General features: G+C 39.2%; 1 protein-coding gene across 1 annotated transcript in view; it reads right to left on the bottom strand.

Annotated features, from left to right (window-relative positions):
- Window positions 1–1,863: 1,863 nt before the first annotated feature.
- The window catches only part of LOC103039547 (potassium/sodium hyperpolarization-activated cyclic nucleotide-gated channel 2), a 105,656-nt gene continuing 88,032 nt past the window's right edge, over window positions 1,864–19,487 (bottom strand). The window contains exons 5-8 of the mRNA XM_022678964.2: window positions 11,007–11,153; window positions 8,683–8,923; window positions 4,178–4,342; window positions 1,864–3,997 (exon numbers count right to left, since the gene is read on the bottom strand). Of these exons, the coding sequence (XP_022534685.2) occupies window positions 3,021–3,997; window positions 4,178–4,342; window positions 8,683–8,923; window positions 11,007–11,153 (1,530 nt within the window). The 3' untranslated portion in view covers window positions 1,864–3,020. The remainder of the gene's footprint in view (window positions 3,998–4,177; window positions 4,343–8,682; window positions 8,924–11,006; window positions 11,154–19,487) is intronic.

Below are 19,487 nucleotides of genomic sequence, written 5' to 3'. Positions count from 1 at the left end.
GATAATTGTGCCATGTGACGCTAAAGCTATATAACTAGGTGCAAGACAGCAAAATCTTTCGATATGACAAACACGATTAGAACAGTCAAAAAAATATATATATTAAAAAATAAATAATAAAATAAATAATGCTGCGTTCCATTTGAGCTTAGATTGCTGGAATTACCTAGTTCCAAGTAGGATATTTTAACTGGAACATTCCTACAGTTCAGATTTGATTCCCTGCTTGCAAAGTTCAGAATCCAAGATGGCTGCCTTACACATTAACAGCAGTAAATGGACCAGTATTGCACAGTTTTATCACTATCATTTGTGTCCCATTAAATCAGCTGTTTCCATGCTGTGTGGATGTGCAAAATATGGCATATTGCGTTGTTATCAACTGCTTCGCTAGCAGTGCTAACCAGTGAAAATGCTAACAAGCCCCAGCTTTCGACATCCAAGATAAATGGAACACATCATATTCATGATAAAAATATATACTAGAGAGGGACTGATAATAAAATATCAGCACTGTTGTTGAGCAGAAACAGCTTACAGGGATTTACAGTGCTGATTCACCTCACTCACTACCGAGCTGCCTTAATATTATCATATTTATAGTTTCATAAAATTTCATATTCAAATCATCATAAAACCCATTAAAGGTCAACTTCATGCAGCCGTAAGGAATGTGACGACTCACTCGCCCTCAAGGGGGCGCTCACAGGAGTATCGTATCCATATCATGTGCTTAGATTGATTATTAATTGGTGTCGTCATGCAGTTTCCAATCTAAAACCTAGCCTCCAGCAAAAAGGGGGAGTGGTGGAAGTAACACCGGACATTAAAAAAATAAACGTATTTTCAAAGTATTTATCTAATTAGCATAATCGAGAGTTGTTCACCACAATAAACACTCAGCAAAATACACACGCGTTCCGTTTTGCATGAATTAATATGCATCCTATTTACATGGCAGTAATTGATATTCATTTTGCTGTCATAAAACGCCAATTTAGGCTTACATTTTCAAACTAAGTACACACCTATTGCCGTCTGAGATCAGTTTTTTTTCTTCTTCTTCTTTTTCTCGTGGATCAAGTCCTTCCCTTAGCTAACGATGCTACTCAGACTCACACATGTTAATTTACATTATCATATTTACAGCTGTCAATCCAAGTTCAAGTGAAGTAAAAAAGAAAAGAAAAGAAATAAATTGCAGCAGTTAACTATGAAAAAAGCAACTACGTACTGTAAGGTTAAGGTGAATCTTCTATATAAATCCATGGCGACATATCCGTCCATATCCGTCACAACCTCGTCACAAAATGCTCTTACGTCTACAAGTTAAACCGCTCTCGGTTCGGGGATGTTTCAGTTAAAGTGCAGAACATTGTAAATACTGGTTAAATTGCACAAATAATGGGTCAACTTCAAGTCAGCAAGTCAGTATAATAGAGTGTAACAATTTTTCAAAAACTTTCAAAATAAAATACAAATATTTGATATACCTTTTCAGGAAATGATGCTGGAATAAAGAAAATATGTTTGTTGACCTAGAACATATATATATATATATATATATATATATATCTTAATCTGACCTCTGCAATCAAATATAATGGGCAGTTTTCAAAACTTTCAAAACTTTTACAAATTTAAATACCAGTAGTGACAGCCTTGCAAAAAAAAACAACTAATAAACCTATTTTACTGGGTTATGTGAAGGTCAATTAAAAAAAACTTAATTAATTCAGTTTAAATCACTTTACAGATTTGTTCCCCCTTTTCGTTTGCACCTTGCTACGCACCTAATGAAACAAAACATGAATTCAATACTCCTGAATAAAGTGTACACAACACAAAATCTGAGACAATAAGCAGGATATAGCATATTGCAGTATAATATTGCATGTAATGATCAACGTGGATCAAAAAATAGAAAATAGCACAAGTTGAGTCTTGTTTCAGACATATTTTCTTTTGGTTCTTCTTTCTTTGTTGCTACCAGTGACTGACGAAGAGTCATTGGTCTTCATTAGTGCAGCTTCGGGGGGGCTGCAGAGTATTGCCTTTAGCCATTGTGAACAGATCCATCAAAAATGCCCAGCGAAACAACACTTTACAAAAAAAAAAAGAAACAGAAAAAAATATAGGTGTTTCACTACAGTGGCTTTGCGCTCTCTTGAGAAAACAGATCAATGAATAAATAACAGGCCTCCATGCTCCTGCTCTCCCACACAACAGACACACACAAACCATGTATATGGCTTCTAAACTCGGAATCAAGGCAGTTAAATAAATGGCGATTCTGTTTGACTTGTTTTTCTCAGTTGACACAGACACAACCAAACTTTGTGTTCAAGCTCAACTTTGGTTTTTGAGTAGATACAATGAAGATATTTACTGTCTCTTTTCTGTTTTTTTTTCTCGTTTATCCTATTTACATATTGATGTAAGATCGACCAGCGGTCTATAATACTATTTTTCATTGATATTTTACAAGAATATGGACAGTTAATTAGTTTGCTACAATTATAGCTTATACAGAAAAAAGGACACTCAAAACACTTTTGCAAAGCATAAAATTTCATCATTGTCATCTGATGCAAGTCCCTGATTTTTCTTTTTTTTTTTTTTTTTGAAACTTAAGTCCCAGCTCAGGCCAGATTGCATTGTATGGACTCTACAGAGTATGCAACAGTAACACACAACAGAATTTCCTCCTCAACCCTCTTCGTAACAAAGAAAGCAAGGGGACATTAGTAGCTGAATGCGAAAGTGACTAACTACACGAGCGGCGCCGGCTAGAAACATCCCACCCGCTTCAATCTAGTTACAGTAGCAATGTTATATCTAGCAGTAATAAGTTTAGGTCTGATTACTTCCCCTTTGGTCCCTGTCGTCAATTCCACTCCCCCTCTAGCAGAGGTTCTCGCTAGAGTACGGGAAAACCTCACTTACAGAACTCAGGGGAACAGAATTCATTGTGACTCACAATCGTGCTGTCATTACAACGTGAATTGCCAGTGTTCAGGTCAGAGGTTTGAAGACAGCCGGGATCTAGCAGAGTCTGTTTCGGGGAGGCTAACTATTGAATCTTTCTTGTGCACTATTGGGTCGAGATGACCCTGTCCTACAATTCCTGCTCCACTGACCACTGGAGGGGTACCCGCAGGGGGCAGAGTGGACGGGAATACAGGTCCTGCTGCTGGTGTCTGGTGGGACAGTGCCACTCTTTGAGGCACGGCACTCCTAACTCCAGAAGGCCCAGGAATGGCAGGGTGAGGGACTTGTGGTGGTCCGATGGATGTGGAGGATACATGGGTTGATGGTGGTGGACTAGGGCCCACAGTTGTCAGGCCATCCTGGGGAAGGGAAGGCTGGGATGCAGACAAAGCCCGGGCGTCCTGGCTCAGGCTGCCCCCCTGCTGCAAGGAGTGAGCACTCTTTTGCGGGGATGCTCTTGTGGGACTGGGCACGTGCTGCTGGATGAGGGACAGCTGAGATCCTGTGCGGCCTCCCATGGGACTACAGCCGTACTGGAATGTCCGTCCACCCATTGCTGCTAACGGGCTCTGCACGGGCGGGCTAGAAGTAGCTGCAGAAGCGTAGGCACCCCCTGGAGTCGGGCCAGGCGTCTGTACCTGCATGGGGGAGATGGACACAGGGCTGGAAAGGTTTTGGATAACCTGGAAGCGACGCACCATTCGAGGCGACTGCAGCATGCCCTGCCCCACCAAAGGGCTGGCCATCTGGGGGCAGAAGCTCATGGCCACTGCTTGCTGGAGAGTGGCAATGGCAGAGGCACCCTGGGATTGGCCCGGAGGGGCAAAGATACCTCCAGGGATGGAAGGTGTCATGGACATTGCTCGTGGACGTTGGAAGTCCACCAGCTTTACCATCTCGCGGTCGTACTTGACGATCTCCTGGATCATCTCGTTCTCCTGGTTGTTGAAGACACCCGAGTTGAGGTCGTGCTGTACTTTGTGCATCAGGATGGAGTTCTTCTTACCTGTTGAGGAAGGAATAAGTCAGCAAGGAAGGCTGGCACAGCATTTTCATTCGCACTCTATTTAATAAGGTCTCCTGGAAAACCAATGATCTGCACTTTTTTTTCCAATTTCCAGGCACTAACAGACCTAATTTGTACATTTTCTTCACTGTACTATTTTAAAACGCTTAGCGCTCTTACCCAAGCGGTCAAGCCTGTCGATGGCAACAGTCTCGAAGGCTCTCCTCATCATGGGGTACTCCTCTAGCACCTCGTTGAAGTGGTCCACCGAGAGCGAGTACAGGCGGCAGTATGTCTCCGCCTGAACGCTCGCTGTTCTGCGACCTCGTGTCAACAAACAGATTTCTGCCGGAGGGAGAAACACACAACACACAGCCACAGCAACACACACACACACAAACACACACACACTGCAACTTTATTTGCATCTGCTATTTTACATAACACTATAAACTTTCCCATTTAAACTGAGGGCATTTTCAGATGCTCTCAAAGTCCTTAAGCATTCTAAAACTGGGAATAAACACATCAGGAGCTTAGCAATGAAACGGAGGCGGTTTTAAAAGCATGAAAGATGAGCAGACAGTCCAGCCAGAGCTGACAGTTAAATAGGCTGCACTAAATCAAACTCAGATGCTTTAGAAGCCATAGACGGCATTGTGCAGTCGAGGATTATGATCTTGGTAACCATTTATGAAGTATAAATTCATTTAGGGTGAAATTCGTCTGTAAGAAACAATGGTTCTTGTTTGGTGGCTTGATTTTCGAGGTATGTTCACTGGCTTAGATTGAACATTTAACAAGATTACTGCATTCTGCATTGTTTTTTTCCCTGAAAAAATTTGAATACAGTCAAAAACGAGCTTGAAGGATTGTAATGAGCTTCAATGTCTACGTTTGAGCTGGGCTTGTTGAAACTAGCACTGGCTGGGCTTAGCATTACACAGTGTGTGAGACTGAGGTGATTTTCCTAAAAGTTTCTTAATAGTTCTGTAATTTGCTGAATAGTTTTCTTTATTATTTACTAGCCGTGTTTAAATACTGCTGAGCTGAATCCCCCCCCCCCCCCCCCTCCTCCTGACAGAGGTTCAGTAATGTTAGCACTGTTAGCCTCTTTGCAGTGATAAAGCGTGCTGCTTATCTCCTCCCTGAGTGACAGGAATGTTCCAGAACAGGCTGTCTGCATTACACACGCTGGTCACCGCATAAGCAGCCACCTCCATCAGTCAGAGCCGACTCCAAGTCTGTGCTCTGAATCAGTTCTGGATCAGCAGACGCAAACTCTAATATCCTCCTTCCGGGAGGCCGCGGCTAATTATAGACCACCCCGTCATTCCAAACCACTCACTGTTTGGTCTCATTCATCAAGTCAAGAGGCGATATATATCACGGCATTTCAGTCAGAAACGAAGGCTCAGATGAATGCCCCACCATGAACACACAGCCACAGATCCATCAACAGCAACGCACACAACAGTTACTACTGACTTTATCTCAGAACACTGGTATTTTCTTCACTTTTTTGGCTTATTTGTGTATCGTTCTATATTTTGTTAGTATACTTAAGTTAATTTCCCAACATTTTAACCTATTTCATCAAAAATATGAAATACTTGTCTTAGATGTTGGCTTCTTATTTAAGATTGTGAGCTATTTTCTGTAGATTCTGAGATTTTTTCAAAATAGTCCCTTATTTTCTCGAAAGGGATTTTTTTTTTAAAACATTGATTTCTTTTTTTATGATTTATTATTATTATTAATATTAAGAACTCTCATGTCTCATAATTCTGAAATATTTTGTAGTAATAATGATTTTAAGAAAATCTTATATTAATAATAAATAAATATATATATATATTTCAGTTCATTCAATTCATTTTTTGACTTATTTTCTCAAAAATTCTGATTTCTCACATTTTATTGTAATATTGAATTTTCTCCAGATAACTTATTCCTCTGAACTATTTTGTAGAATGAATGCATTTTTTAACTATAATAATTTCCCAACATGTAAGATTTTAGGCTATTTTCTTCTCTTTTTTTTTCTTTTAGAATTTTTTTTTTCTCAAAATACTTATTTTATAGATAAAATAACTTTTGTTATTTTTAAATACAACTATGCAACATTACTGACATATTTTCCTTAAGATTGTGTCTTATTTTCTTATGTATTGTGACTATTTTTTAAATAATCATGACAACAGAAAGAATATATATTTTTAGTAAGCAACTTTTATCTGTTAACTCTTCAGAAAACAATGTCAGATAGTGCTAGAGGCTTGTGGATTGTAGTTATATTTTATTGGTCTCTTCCTTTATATTTCAATACTACAGAATGTTCAGATATTCAAATGGAATAAAAAATACATTTTCCATTATCTAAGGTTTTTAAAATCACAACAGCTAAATACGCAGTCCCACAGTCACGCACGCACGCATCCACGAACAGCTTAACCTGCATCAGGTTTCTGTCCTATTGTTATTTTGCATAGCCCCTGAGACCGCCGCCATGTGCTGTAAGGGAAGAGAATCGCTGCTACTGATATTTCTCCCATGATCCTGTTCAATATCTGTCGGGCTGGACCCCCCCCCAGGGGAGGCCTTTCTACCTCCCTTTTAACTCCAGCTACAGACGGCATCTGCTCACTCGCGACCTTTCCAAGGTCACGCTCTCGCTCCCGCCTGCCCGCTGCGGCTGCGGAGCGCTGAGTCATGAGGATTTTAAAGGCACAGAGGGATCGTCTTGCACTCCTCAGCAACGCTGAGCACGCTCACCACTCACAACTTCCACCAGTCAGAGCTGTCTCCAGATCTCTCAGCAGACTCGCAGCCTTTCAACCTGTGTTACATTTCAAAGCCTGGCACCATTTTGGGAAAAACTGAGGGCCTTTCCAGCCTCTCCATGTATCCTATTCCTCTTCAGCTTCGAGATTTAATACACCATCCATCACACCTACCAGTTAAACCAGTATCCTTATAGTGTAACCTTATAGTTAAAGGGGAATTCCACTATAAATAAATGCGTAATCAATCTTTTGGAGTGGTTTGGTGAGAACTGCTCTGTTTTTAGAGAAAAACACCATCTCACCTTGAGGCTAGGGATACACCTAAATGAAAATCTGCTACTAAAACCAAACACAATGAAACATTTGATAAAATTCTGAGTATTGAACATGGTATTTATTTAATTTGCCATATTGTTCACCATTTTATAAATAAAAAGAAATTATAGCCAAAATGTGGTTTTAAAAAATCATTTTAAACCCATAATTTAAAAATGTCTCATGTAGCTGTAAGGCTAGTTTAGCTAGCTAGCACTAAATTATAGGTTACAATCATTATAGGTTATGCTGCTCAATTATTTAATCATTTGAAAAATATATATTTAATGCTTAACATTTTATTATCACAGGGGATATACCAGCAGCAGTGCTATTGTAATCATATATTTACGTTCTAGTCAAACATGTAATTAGCATTAGCTTGGTTAACTTGCTCTCCCCGGTAAGGGCAAGTTTAGTTCTAAATATACCTAATTAGTGCTATTCTAATCACAAATGTATTTAAACAAGAAAATGTTGGTTATAATTGTACCTCAGTAGTGTTATTCTACCCACAAATGTACTTAAACAGGGCATTTTAGTTCAAATATATACCTCAGTAGTGCTATTTCTTATCACAAATGGATTAAACAGGGCATTTTTTGTCATAATTGTACCTGAGCAGTGCTATCCAAGTCACATGTGAGTCCCAAGTTGAGATAGAACATATAGGCTCTATGTTTTATTAAAAAATGACACAATAAAACAGGACGCAAATGAACATTGTACATGCATCTCAGCTAAGAGTAGCTAGCTAGCCAGCTAATTTGCTTCCTCAGGCTGGAAATTGACTTCAGATAAAGTGAATATATAGGAATAGAAAGCGTACTCCGTATTTTGGAGTTTCCCCAGAGTGTGGGCTCACAGTCAGATTAGATGCGGAGTTTACGGCAAGACAGTGAATATCACCACAGCCCACAGAATGTCATACAAAAATAAAAACACATAGACTCATTCTGGGAATTTCCATAACCACTTGGCTTTTACCACTATGACCTGATTTCCCGAATGTCAGAGGTCCCTAAAAAACCCTGTGCTTTTGGCACCCGTTGACGGCACTCGATTACAGCATGTCACCGGTGCTCTCATGCAATCTCTCTTTCAGCCTGAGCCTGAGGGTCTGTGGGTGGGCTCCAGCTGAAACAGGCTGGATATTTTGCCATTTACTGTACAATAAACTCATCACTGCTTTCCAAATAACAAGGCTATAATTATCAAGCGAACATGTCAGCGGAGCCCGGATCGTCTCGGCGAAATCATGCTTGACGCTATCAAATTTGACAGGGGGGCTGGAGACGAATTACCGGGCTCTTTAACATCTCCAGAAAGCTATGGGAGGATCTGCGAGGACATGCACTTAAATATCAAACTCAATTTAACTCCGCTCTAATTCCATCTCGTGGATACGAGAGGAAAAGACCAACAAGGTCACGCAAAGCAAAGCACCTTAAATCGTGTTCCCAACGTCGTGGGGGTTTAATTAGAATTTGGGCACTTTAATTAAAGGTTGTGACAGTTTAATTTGAGCCTGATTTAGGCAGTTATGAAAACAGGTTAATTTTCTCAGGCGATAAGAGACCATACCTCCGAAATAAGAGCCGTCCGAAAGCTTCATCCCTAAGGTTCCTTTGGTGAGGACGTTGACCACGCCGTGCTGGATGAAGTACATCTTCTTGCCGATGGTGCCCTCGCGGATGATGTAATCTCTGGGCTGAAAGACCTCAAAGCGGAGCTTAGTCAGCATGGCTGTCACAAAGTTGGGCTCGGCGTTGGCGAACAGAGGCATGGAGGCCACCAGCTTCCGGCAATTGAAGTTCACGATTTCCTGAAAGAGGGAGAAGATAGATGATGATGTTATTTCATTTTGAGTATGGGCTCAAGCAAATAAAATGCAAACATACTTTATGTAGCAGAATGACTGTGTTATACTGTATTATACCAAATATAAATGTTATATGAATGTTAGGGACATGTTCTAAAATATAATGCATGGTAAAAGTTTGCCTGTTTTTTAATATTTATCTGTAATTTCAATAATGTTTAATTTTTACTGTTTTTTTTTTCTTTTAAAAAAAGGTAGTGTCTTAGATGTTGGCTTCTTACTTAAAGCTCACCTTCCGCGAAAATCCGATTTTTCTTGTTTTTTGTGGAATACAGTAGGTCTCTCCAAGTTGAATGTGTACACCTGCACATTAAACTGTTTTGCAGCCGCCATTGTCTGCAGGAGCTAAGCAAAGAAATCCCCCCTCCCCCCCTCCGAAAAACTATTTTTTTAACATTTAATAATTACATTATACCTAATTTCTATGGATTTTTTTTTTTTAAATATTGACATTTTTTAGTTATTTTGTTAATGATAATAATGTCCTGTCTCATAATACTGACATATTTTGTTAAATTAATGATTTTATTTTAGGATTTTGAGAAAATCTACTTTTGTAGAAATAATAAATACATTTTAAATCATTTTTTTTCTTATATACTCAAAATTCTGATTTCTCAACACTAGCATATTTTCTGCAAATTTGAACATTTTATTGTAATAATGAATTTTCTCCAGATTATTTTGCACAATTTAAGTTGGAAAACATACTGTAGCCTTTTGTAGCCTTTTTTGGGCACAAAATATGCAATAAACCAAGGCTGCTATTCAAGTTTAGGCAAATTTCCAAAGCATCTATAGAAAAAAAATGACAGTTTATTAGTGTCCGCATCAACTACAAATTCCTAAAGATTTTTCTAGCATATAAGCACAAGTGTGTAGGCTCTGTGTTTGTTAACAGTGTGTTTTTACATGTCACACATCCAAAAAAGCCTGGTGTCATGGTGTAATGGTGGCTGGTCGCTGTCTCTGGTGCTGAACAGGAGGGACTTCTAGTTGAGCATCCAAGATACAGACAGGCATTAACCCAGCATAATCATAGCAGGGCTCACCAGAACTCAACTTAATCCACTCAATTCTTAATTCTCCAACTTCAGCAGGCAAACAATGCTTAAATATTAAGAGTAAAATAAAAAAAAGATATAAAAAATAAGAATCAACAAAGTATTGCCAAACATAATATCATGAAACATGTAATATATTTATATAATATAAATATTACATTAATACATCAATATGACTTTGACTTGATTAGAAAAGTAATTTGATATTATTATTAAATTAAAATTGGTCAGTATAATGCTACTTAAATGTTAAAGTAACATTTATTCTCACATATATTAAATAAAACAATTGTTTTAATATAAATTAATTATTATTAATTATTATTTTTATTAATTTAAATACATCTGGTTACAATGTAATACATAATAGTATGTAGCCCCTAATTGGTCTTTATTAATCCATCAATCAATCAATAAATCAATCAATCAATCAGTTAGTCAGTCTAGCTACTCAATTTAATGACTACAAATAAATACAAAAGAGTAAAATAAGCTAAAATCTTAAAAAGAAAACAAAAACAAACATAATCAATTTATATTAAAATACATTCAGATTTTACTAATAACAAAATAAAATAAAAATGTAAAATCAGTCAAGACAACCTAAGATAAAAAAAATTAAGCTAAAACAAACTATTAAATATTTAAAATAAATAAAAAATAAAATACAACAAAAAATGTAAATAAAAACAGTACTAATAAAAGTACAGGAGTTTAGAAGAGGATGAATGAAGGCGCAGCAGCAGCACAGAGTCAGGCATGTGCTCTGTCTTCACATGGATCTCTTCGTACAGCGCAACACATTTGGTTGTCAGCATCCCTTTATTGTTTTGGAAAGTGAGAAGACAGCGGGGGCAACTGTAGGGGCCTCTGGGGGCTGTTTTCCCGTGGATGTTTACACACACAGACATCTATACTAACTCCACCACCCCCACCACACACACACACACATGCTGTCTCACCTCTCTGAGCGGCTCATTCAGCTCCTCCAGGATGCTCTCCTCATCAAACATCTTGCCCTGGTAGCGATGCTCATAGTAATCATGGATTTTTTGTCGGAAGTCTGCCGGAAGTTTGTGAAAGGACATGTACTGCTCCACTTGTTTATACTGAGGGAGAAAAACACACAGAGCAGGAGTGTGAGGCAGGCTTTAAAACCTTACTTTCACACACACACACAATCAATCGATAAATCAATCAATCAATCAAATAACCATTATTAATAAACAATTATTTACACTAAGAATATGTATCGAGGGTAAAAGTAGCCAATAATTATACAAAAAAGTGATGAAAATTTAAAATTAAATATATATATGCAGGGAAATAAAACAAGACCTTTAAATTCATAAAATCATAATCAGAAAAATAATATATAGAAATTAGGCAATAGTAAAAAAAATAATGTTTTAATATTAAGGGTAAAATAAATTAAAAAAAGATAAAAAAAAAATAAAAAGTAAGTACCAGTACCAGTAATAAAAATGTAAGATAATAAATCAGCAAATTATCATTGATAAAAAAGAAAGCTAATAAATGACAGATTTGTATACATTACTGTAAGAATTTGATTGCATCCAGCAACGACAGCAGCATTACTGAGGCCAACATGTTAAATAATAATCAACCCACATTATTCCCAACTCTTTAACTCATCCCAAAGCACATCCAACCAACTTGTTGGTTGTTTCACCCATTAAGGTTATATTTATCTTTGTTTAAAACCTTCTCAGTTGATGTACTAAGCTTGATCAAATTTTGCTCAGCTGTTAAATATGGTGGTGGTAGCATCATGCCTTTGGGCTGTTTTGCTCTTTAGATTGTGTAGGTAGAATAGTATAGAAGAAGGAATGCCTCAGAAATCTTGATCAAAGTCAGGTGTTCCAACAAGACAATGACCTCAAACATGTAACAAAGGTGCTGCAGAATGGATTAAGTTGGCTTTTAGAATTGGCTTCCTGGCTTCTCAATGTTCTGACCTTAACCCTATTAAAAATATGGGGCTGTGCTTAAAAGTCAGGGACTGAATGTTACTGGTGATTTGCCAAGATCAAGTCATTAAATTAAGTACACCTATTCAAATATCTAATCAAAATTCTTCCTAAGCTTGCTGAAAAGGTTCTGGTTAAAGTAACAGTTTGTAAGGTTTTGAATAGAATGGTTAGTTACACTGAGAAAAGTGTGAAAAGTGCTTTTTAAAACGTGCATTGTGGTTTTGTCTCCATTCAGAGCTCAGCCAACTCTCCTTAGTGCAATGTTTCAGTATTTCTATGGTTTAACAATGCATGAGTGAGCAGACTAAGACCAAATCTGGCAATCTAATACCCTCATGTTCGCAGTTGATCTTGTACCAGCACCATTAACAGCACCACCAACAAATTACCAGCATTTTTGGGGAAGCCTTCCACTTTTCAACTGCTTTCGAAAAAAAAAAAAAAGCACTGATGTTTGATTACTTTGATATTTACACATACATTACATGCATTGCTCTGGACCTTCTGGATTTTTCAACTTGGTTCAAACCAAATATCCAAAATAGCAGGTGTGAATGGTGCTGCAAAACCAAAGCTAATTAGTCCAAAAGTACACAATGAATCTGAATAACTAAACATCAAACATTGATCAAACTTTGGTCTGAACTTTTACCAGTCTTATAAAACCCAATCCACAGCTTTTCTACTATGATTTCACAACTAGTATTCAGGTAAACACCTGTGTGGACAACTGTGTAGTTTCTCTTTAAGGTAGCTAAGTTTATTATTTATAAGATGTGTTCACAAACTCTTAAACATACAGCTCTGGAAAAAAGAGACCACTTAAAAATGATTGGTTTCTTTAATTTTACCAATTTGAAAACCTCTGGAATATAATCAGGAGGAAGACGGATGATCAAAAGCCATTGAACCAAACTGAACTGCTTGATTTTTTGCACCAGGAGTGGCATAAAGTTATCAGTGTGTAAGACTGGTGGAGGAGAACATGCCAAGATACATAAAAAAAACTGTGAAATTTATAATATTGATTTTTGAACTCTTCAAACTTTATGTATATGAACTTGTTTTCTCTGCATTATCTGATGTCTGAAAGCTCTGCATCTTTTTTTTTTTTTATTTCAGCCATTTCTCATTTTTTGCATATAAATGCTCTAAATGACTATTTTTATTTGGAATTTGGCAGAAATGTTGTTTGTAGTTTATAGAATAAAACATCAATTTTCATTTTCCTCAAACATATACCTATAAATAGCAAAATCAGAGAAACTGATTCAGAAACTGAAGTAGTCTCTTAATTTTTTTCTAAAGCTGTATGGTGCATTCTGAGGATTGTGGTTAATATTCAACCTGTATATTAGCCATTGCCTGTTTTGTTGAACCCAGACCAGCAAAAACAGAAAAAAAAGTTGTGCCAAGAAATGATGACTGTACCATGCATGTGGCCTTGTTTTGTGGAGAGAAATCATTCATGTGGAGATAAACATAAAGTACATCTGCACTGTAGTGAACATCTTTCCTCATCTCTCCTGTGGCCATCATCCCAGTTTGTAGCTCCACCTGTAGCCCTGGATCTGATTTACTATTTACTATTTACAGTGTGTGTCGGATTACAATGTCATTTTTATTGGTACATATTACACAGTGTGTAACACAACATGCCAGCCGTCTCTTCATGGGGTTGTAGAGGTTCCTAATGGTGTCCTTTGATAATCCACCCCATGCAGCTTGAATATGCTGTAGATTTTGCTGTCGGAGTGTAGTGTACGAATGAAATCCCACACATTTTACTGATGGGACAGGCCATGATATAGTATCTGTGTTGTCTTCAAGGCAAGCTCTTGAGATGGCAGCAGTATATATTCAGAAAAAAATGGGCCACTGGTTGCAGGACCTTATTAACATAGGGTTGAGCTGTCAAAATGCCTGTAATAAAGACCAAAGGTCACTAGACATTGTACAGAATTGCCTCCCACACCATAACACCAGGCCTTCTGGTGTCTCATAAAACCCACAAATATTTAAACTTTTTTTCCTTTCTTTTTTACTGATGTACAGTACAGGCCAAAAGTTTAGAGACACCTTCTCATTCGATGCATTTTCTTCATTTTTATGACTATTTACATTGTAGATTCTCACTGAAGGCATCAAAACTATGAATGAACACATGTGGAGTTTTATGTACTTAATAAAAAATGACCTGGCCTCCACAGTCACCGGACCTGAACCCAATCCAGATGGTTTGAGGTGAGCTGGAGCACAGAGTGAAGAAGGCAAAGGGGCAACAAGTGCTAATAAACACCTCTGGGAACTCCTTCCTTCAAGACTGTTGGACAACCAATTCAGTTGACCACCTCTTGAAGCTCATTGAGAGAATGATGCCAAGAGTGTGCAAAGCAGTAATCAGAGCAAAGGGTGGCTATTTTGAAGAAACTACAATATATATATATATATATATATATATATATATTGTTATTTTACCATTTTTGTTAAAGACATACAGTAACTCCAATCCACATGTGTTCATTCATAGTTTTGATGCTTTCAGAGAGAATCTACAATGTAAATAGTCATGAAAATAAAGAAAACGCATTGAAAAAGAGAGGGTGTGTCCAAACCTTTGGACTGTACTGTATGTTAAACACTAATTGTTCCCCTTAAAAAAAAGAAGCTAACGGTATGTGTCCACTATCACTTTTCTTCAACGCATTTAGCAAGATTTTAAGATTTTAAATCAACCTCACTGTGATCTATAGCTCTATAAATCCATATTCCTCCATTTTTAGCTTCTCGTCTGTGGTAAAAATTGCCTGTTCTGTGTGTGTGAGGCTGAGCCTGAGGTTCTGAGGTTCCCTGATTGGCTGGATGCCGGAGGGCGGGGCTGTGGTCAATGAAAAGCAATCCAGCATGCACCGCGGCATGCAGCGGCTCCCTCCATTGAAATGAATAGGATGCGTCGAGGTTTAAGTGCTAGTGGACATGTACCGCAAGACTTGTGAGTTCTAACCCCATAGTTGCACTGCTTTGCCATCAGCAGCCAAAGTCTGAGAGAGCACAGTTGACCATGCTCTCTCATGGTGGATGTATGGATGCACTTTCTTTCCTCGTCACTCCCACTGTGGTGCACCTGGCTGGCAAAGGCATCTGTTAGTTGCCTGGTGATGCTGCTTTCTATAAACAGTTAGAAAAGAGGAGTTGGCTGATTTCACATGTATACGATATCTGAGGAGACATGTGCTTATTCTGACGCTACTAGTGTTTTGTAGTGTCAAAAGCATTGCAAGTGATAAGGGGACTTGTACATGCAGACATCCCAAGTTGCAAAAGTTGATTTCAGGGAGGTCTGTCGCCTGTGTGCACGTTTGTTTGCAGTGCACTCTTGGGGCACTCGTTCTGAATTCCAGGAGATTATATGTGACTCGCGGGCATCAGGGAGCCACTACCGAAATGCGGGAGACTCCCGCAGCTTCAGGGAGACTTGGTTTGTCTCTACATGATACGACAACTTTAAGCCCAACCCTGACCTTAACCTCAAAAACCTCGAAAGTTTTAAAACACATAACAAAACTTTAGTTTAAAGTATGTTACCCCCAATTTTTCTCTCGCATTCAACAAAGTCAGCACCTGTTCCACCTGAGGATGTATGAACACACACACACACAAACAGCAGATGCAGCACTGCTGGCCTTATATGGTATCATTAACTAATGAGGCAACCATCCCTCAGACGGGGCTATTTGTAGGGACAGAAGGAGAACAGCCATGTTCTAACGATCTATGTTAAAAAACCTGTGAGAAAGGAGGTCACGTCGAGCTCCGGTATTCCTGAGGGATTAGATTAACTTTGGAGCAACACGTCCCCCTCCTGTGAACTAAAGTAGCTGACCTGAGCGTTTGTGCTGTACCTGTGCAGAGTTTGCAGCTTTTGCTGAAAGAGTAATAACTGCTACACAAAGGCCACGCCAACCTCTGGCACCACTGAGGAGGTGAAGCATTAACCTTAAAGCAACATGTACGCGTCCTGTGAACAATTACTGCTACCTCCCGCCGTCTGCTGACATAAAGGACTGTGAAGGATCTGTTCGGGCTTTAGAGTTACCTGTGAAAAGAGGAATGAGCCCAATATAAAAGCAATGAAACCTCAAGGGGCCTTTGCTTTACACTACATCTGCTAGGAACTAGTGCTAGTGACATAGTGACTTTCGCCATTTCCTATAGATGATAAAGAAGGCTGCACTGAGCTGTAGGAAATGTGGGTGTTGTCCACTGTGGGTAGTAATGCCTACTATATACTATGACATATTTCCAATACAAATGGATAGGATGGGATACTGCAGATTGAGGAATTTTAAAAGTCCACACAACTTTGAAATCTTCAGAAATGTCCCAGTCATCTGGCACTTGCTCTAACTCCAGTAATTCAATTTAGTGTTCAGTCTTGCTTACAAGATAACACCTCATAACTTACACAGGTATTGTCATTCCCAAGCTGATGTAACACTTCATGATCAATGTTTCTTCTAAGATCAAGCAAGCTAAAAATAAAAGCAATTGCCCTAGACGCCATAAAAGACCCACCTTTGGTGCTGATGCTGGTTTTGGATCCTTGCCTTAAGGATTGACCTGCATTCAGCAACAAGACCATTAATGTGGTCAGGTGTGAGGTGCCGCTGATGTTGGACAATTATTTCTGGATCATAATTGCCAAACATTCCAAAGAAACTGAACAGTTACCCCTGATCCAAAGCCCAATTCTGGGAAGCTTTCTACCAGCTGATGGTCAGCCTACGGCAGGGGTTGGCAATAGGTGGCCAGCGGGCCTGAAACATCTGGCCCGTGAGATTGTTTGAACTATAATGAATGTTAGTGGAAAAAACACAAAATAAAATGCTTCTCCGGCCAGCGTTTGTTTATATCCCTCCCCTATGTCTCTGTCGCGCGAGGCGTGACTTTAGTTTCCGCCTGTTCTTGGGCTCCTGATCTCCTTATGAGGGCGTTTTTTTTTCTGGCTGTGTCCCAATTCACTAGCCAGGGCAGTGGTAGTGTATTGGACCGCGACCCAGATGACACGGGTTAGAGCCCTCGTGAGGAGCAGTGTGTTTATTTTTTATAATTTTTTCCTTTTTTCTTGCGTTTACCTGCTTTAAGATCAACTGTTCTGCAATTGGGTTCAACAACCATCTGGGCTGGAGAGCTACTAGTCTGTAACACTTTATCCCATTACACTTCATTTTTTTTGTGGGCTGCCACGTAATTGTGGACTCCACCCAAATCCACAGCATTTCCATGATGATTATACAACTAGTGTTCTGGTAAACACCCGTGTGGACACCAGTAGGTTCTCTTTAAGGCAGCTAAATTCATTGAATATAAAAAGTGTCCACAAACTCTCAAAGATGTGGTGCATCTGTAGATTGTGGCTAATATTCAACCTGTACACTTCAGTTGTGTTGAACCCAAAAAAAGTTTTGTCAAGAAATGATGACTGTAGCATGTGGCCTTGTTTCCTGGAGCTCACATGAAAGTGGAATCATTTATGTGGAGATAAAAATAAAGTACATCTGCACTGTAGTGAACATCTTTCCTCATCTCTCCTGTGGCCATCCTCCCAGTTTATAGCTCCACCTGTAGATTTACTATTTACAGTGTGTTGGATTTCATTTTATTTGTAACACATGTAAAATTGAAAGATGTCAGACGTCTCTTCATGGGGTTGTAGAGGTTCCTAATGGTGTCCTGTTATAATTATATAATATAACTTGAATATTCTCACACATTTCCTGCAGATATTGCTGAAGGAGTGGAGTGTTGATAGCATGTATTAATGACATCCCACACATTTTCAATTGGGAATGGGTCTATTGATTTGACTGTTTCTAATATAGTAGACAGTGAGTGGAAGCACAAGGTAGGTGTTTCTAATAAAGTGGCCAGTAAGAGAAAGCACAAGGTTGGTGTTTCTAATAAAGTGGCCAGTGAGAGGAAGCACAAGGTAGGGGTTTCTAATAAAGTGGCCAGTGAGAGGAAGCTGTAGGGTGAAAATCCATGATGTACATACAGAAGTGAAAAAATAACTATATCAGATATGTCCTATGAAGGTGTTTCTAAGAAGTTGGTCAGGGAGAGAAAGAACAAACTGTTGTGTTTCTGATAAAGTGGCAAATTAGTGGAAGAAAAACAAAGTGGCCTGTTCCCTGAGCTGAAACATTTCACAGCTCCATCTGTACAAGTCGTCTCTGGTTTAAATATGAATCTAAAATGGCTTAACTACAGCACCATTAAGCTGCTCTCCTTTTTTAACAAGACACGCTGATTGATGAGTATTGCTCTGGAAAAAGAAAGCAGGGCAGTGATGGCTCAATAGCTCCCTGAGCCCATTGATGGCTAGGTAAAGGTAAATGTGTTTAGTGGCTGACTCAAGGGGAAGAGAGTGCAGAAGAAGACAGGAGAGAGAGCAGGAGACGGACGGACGGATAGAGAGAGAGAGAGAAAGATTGACCCTTCTTCATTAAGGCCACTTGGCTGGACTGATAGTCCTCAGTGTGACGTCAAAGAACCAGCCCAGCCTGCTCGATCTCCCCCTCAATTCATACAGCACTGAATCCAAGCGGAAAAGAATAAGCAACTGAACCATTTACAGACAGGCGTGAGCAGGACAATATGTCATTTTCTGCAACGCTTCCATTTCCGTATGGATTAGCGGCTTAGCAACTCATTCCAGGGTTTCAGCGGTGCACTCGCAATGAGCTGAGGGGAAGCTTTAGGGGGAAGTTTATTACTCTTCTCCTATCGGTTGGACTACAGATAGCAGCAGACCTCGGTGCTAATGTGATCATTTTCAACAAGCTTTGGACAAATTAAACAACAATAGAGTGCACTTATGTCCTTTGCATATTAAAAGCATACTTCCCAAAAAGCAGAGGATTAGCTAAAACTGTTTGTCTAGAAGAGTAGAACTGGTTGATGTTATTCAAACCAACTGCAGGTGAACATATCCAAGACCAAGGAGATGGTGGTGGACTTCTGTAGCCTTGCAGCCGGTCTCCATCGAGGGGGTTGCTGTGGAGACAGTAAAGACCTACAAGTACCTTGGTCTGCAGCTGGACGACAAACTGTACTAGTCAACAAATACAGACACCCTGTACAGGAAGGGACAGAGCCGGCTCTATTTCCTGAGGAGACTGCGGTCTCCTCAGGAAATATCTGTAAGAAGCTTCTGCAGATGTTCTACCAGTCAATCGTGGCCAGCATTCTCTTCTACGCTGTGGTGTGCTGGGGAGGCAACATGAAGAGAAGAGATGCATCATGGTTGGACAAGCTGGTCAGGAGGGCCGGGGCAGTGGTTGGAGTGGAGCTGGACTCTCTGGTTACAAAAGCTGAGAGAAGGACAATGATAGTCACAAACTTCACACCACCGTCATGAAGCAGAGGAGTGTGTTCAGTGGCAGACTG

This window comes from Astyanax mexicanus, chromosome 4 (assembly GCF_023375975.1).
Source record: "Astyanax mexicanus isolate ESR-SI-001 chromosome 4, AstMex3_surface, whole genome shotgun sequence".
Classification (NCBI taxonomy): domain Eukaryota; kingdom Metazoa; phylum Chordata; class Actinopteri; order Characiformes; family Acestrorhamphidae; genus Astyanax; species Astyanax mexicanus.
Note: the sequence above shows the minus strand (reverse complement) of the source record. Positions and strands in the feature narration are given on the sequence as shown.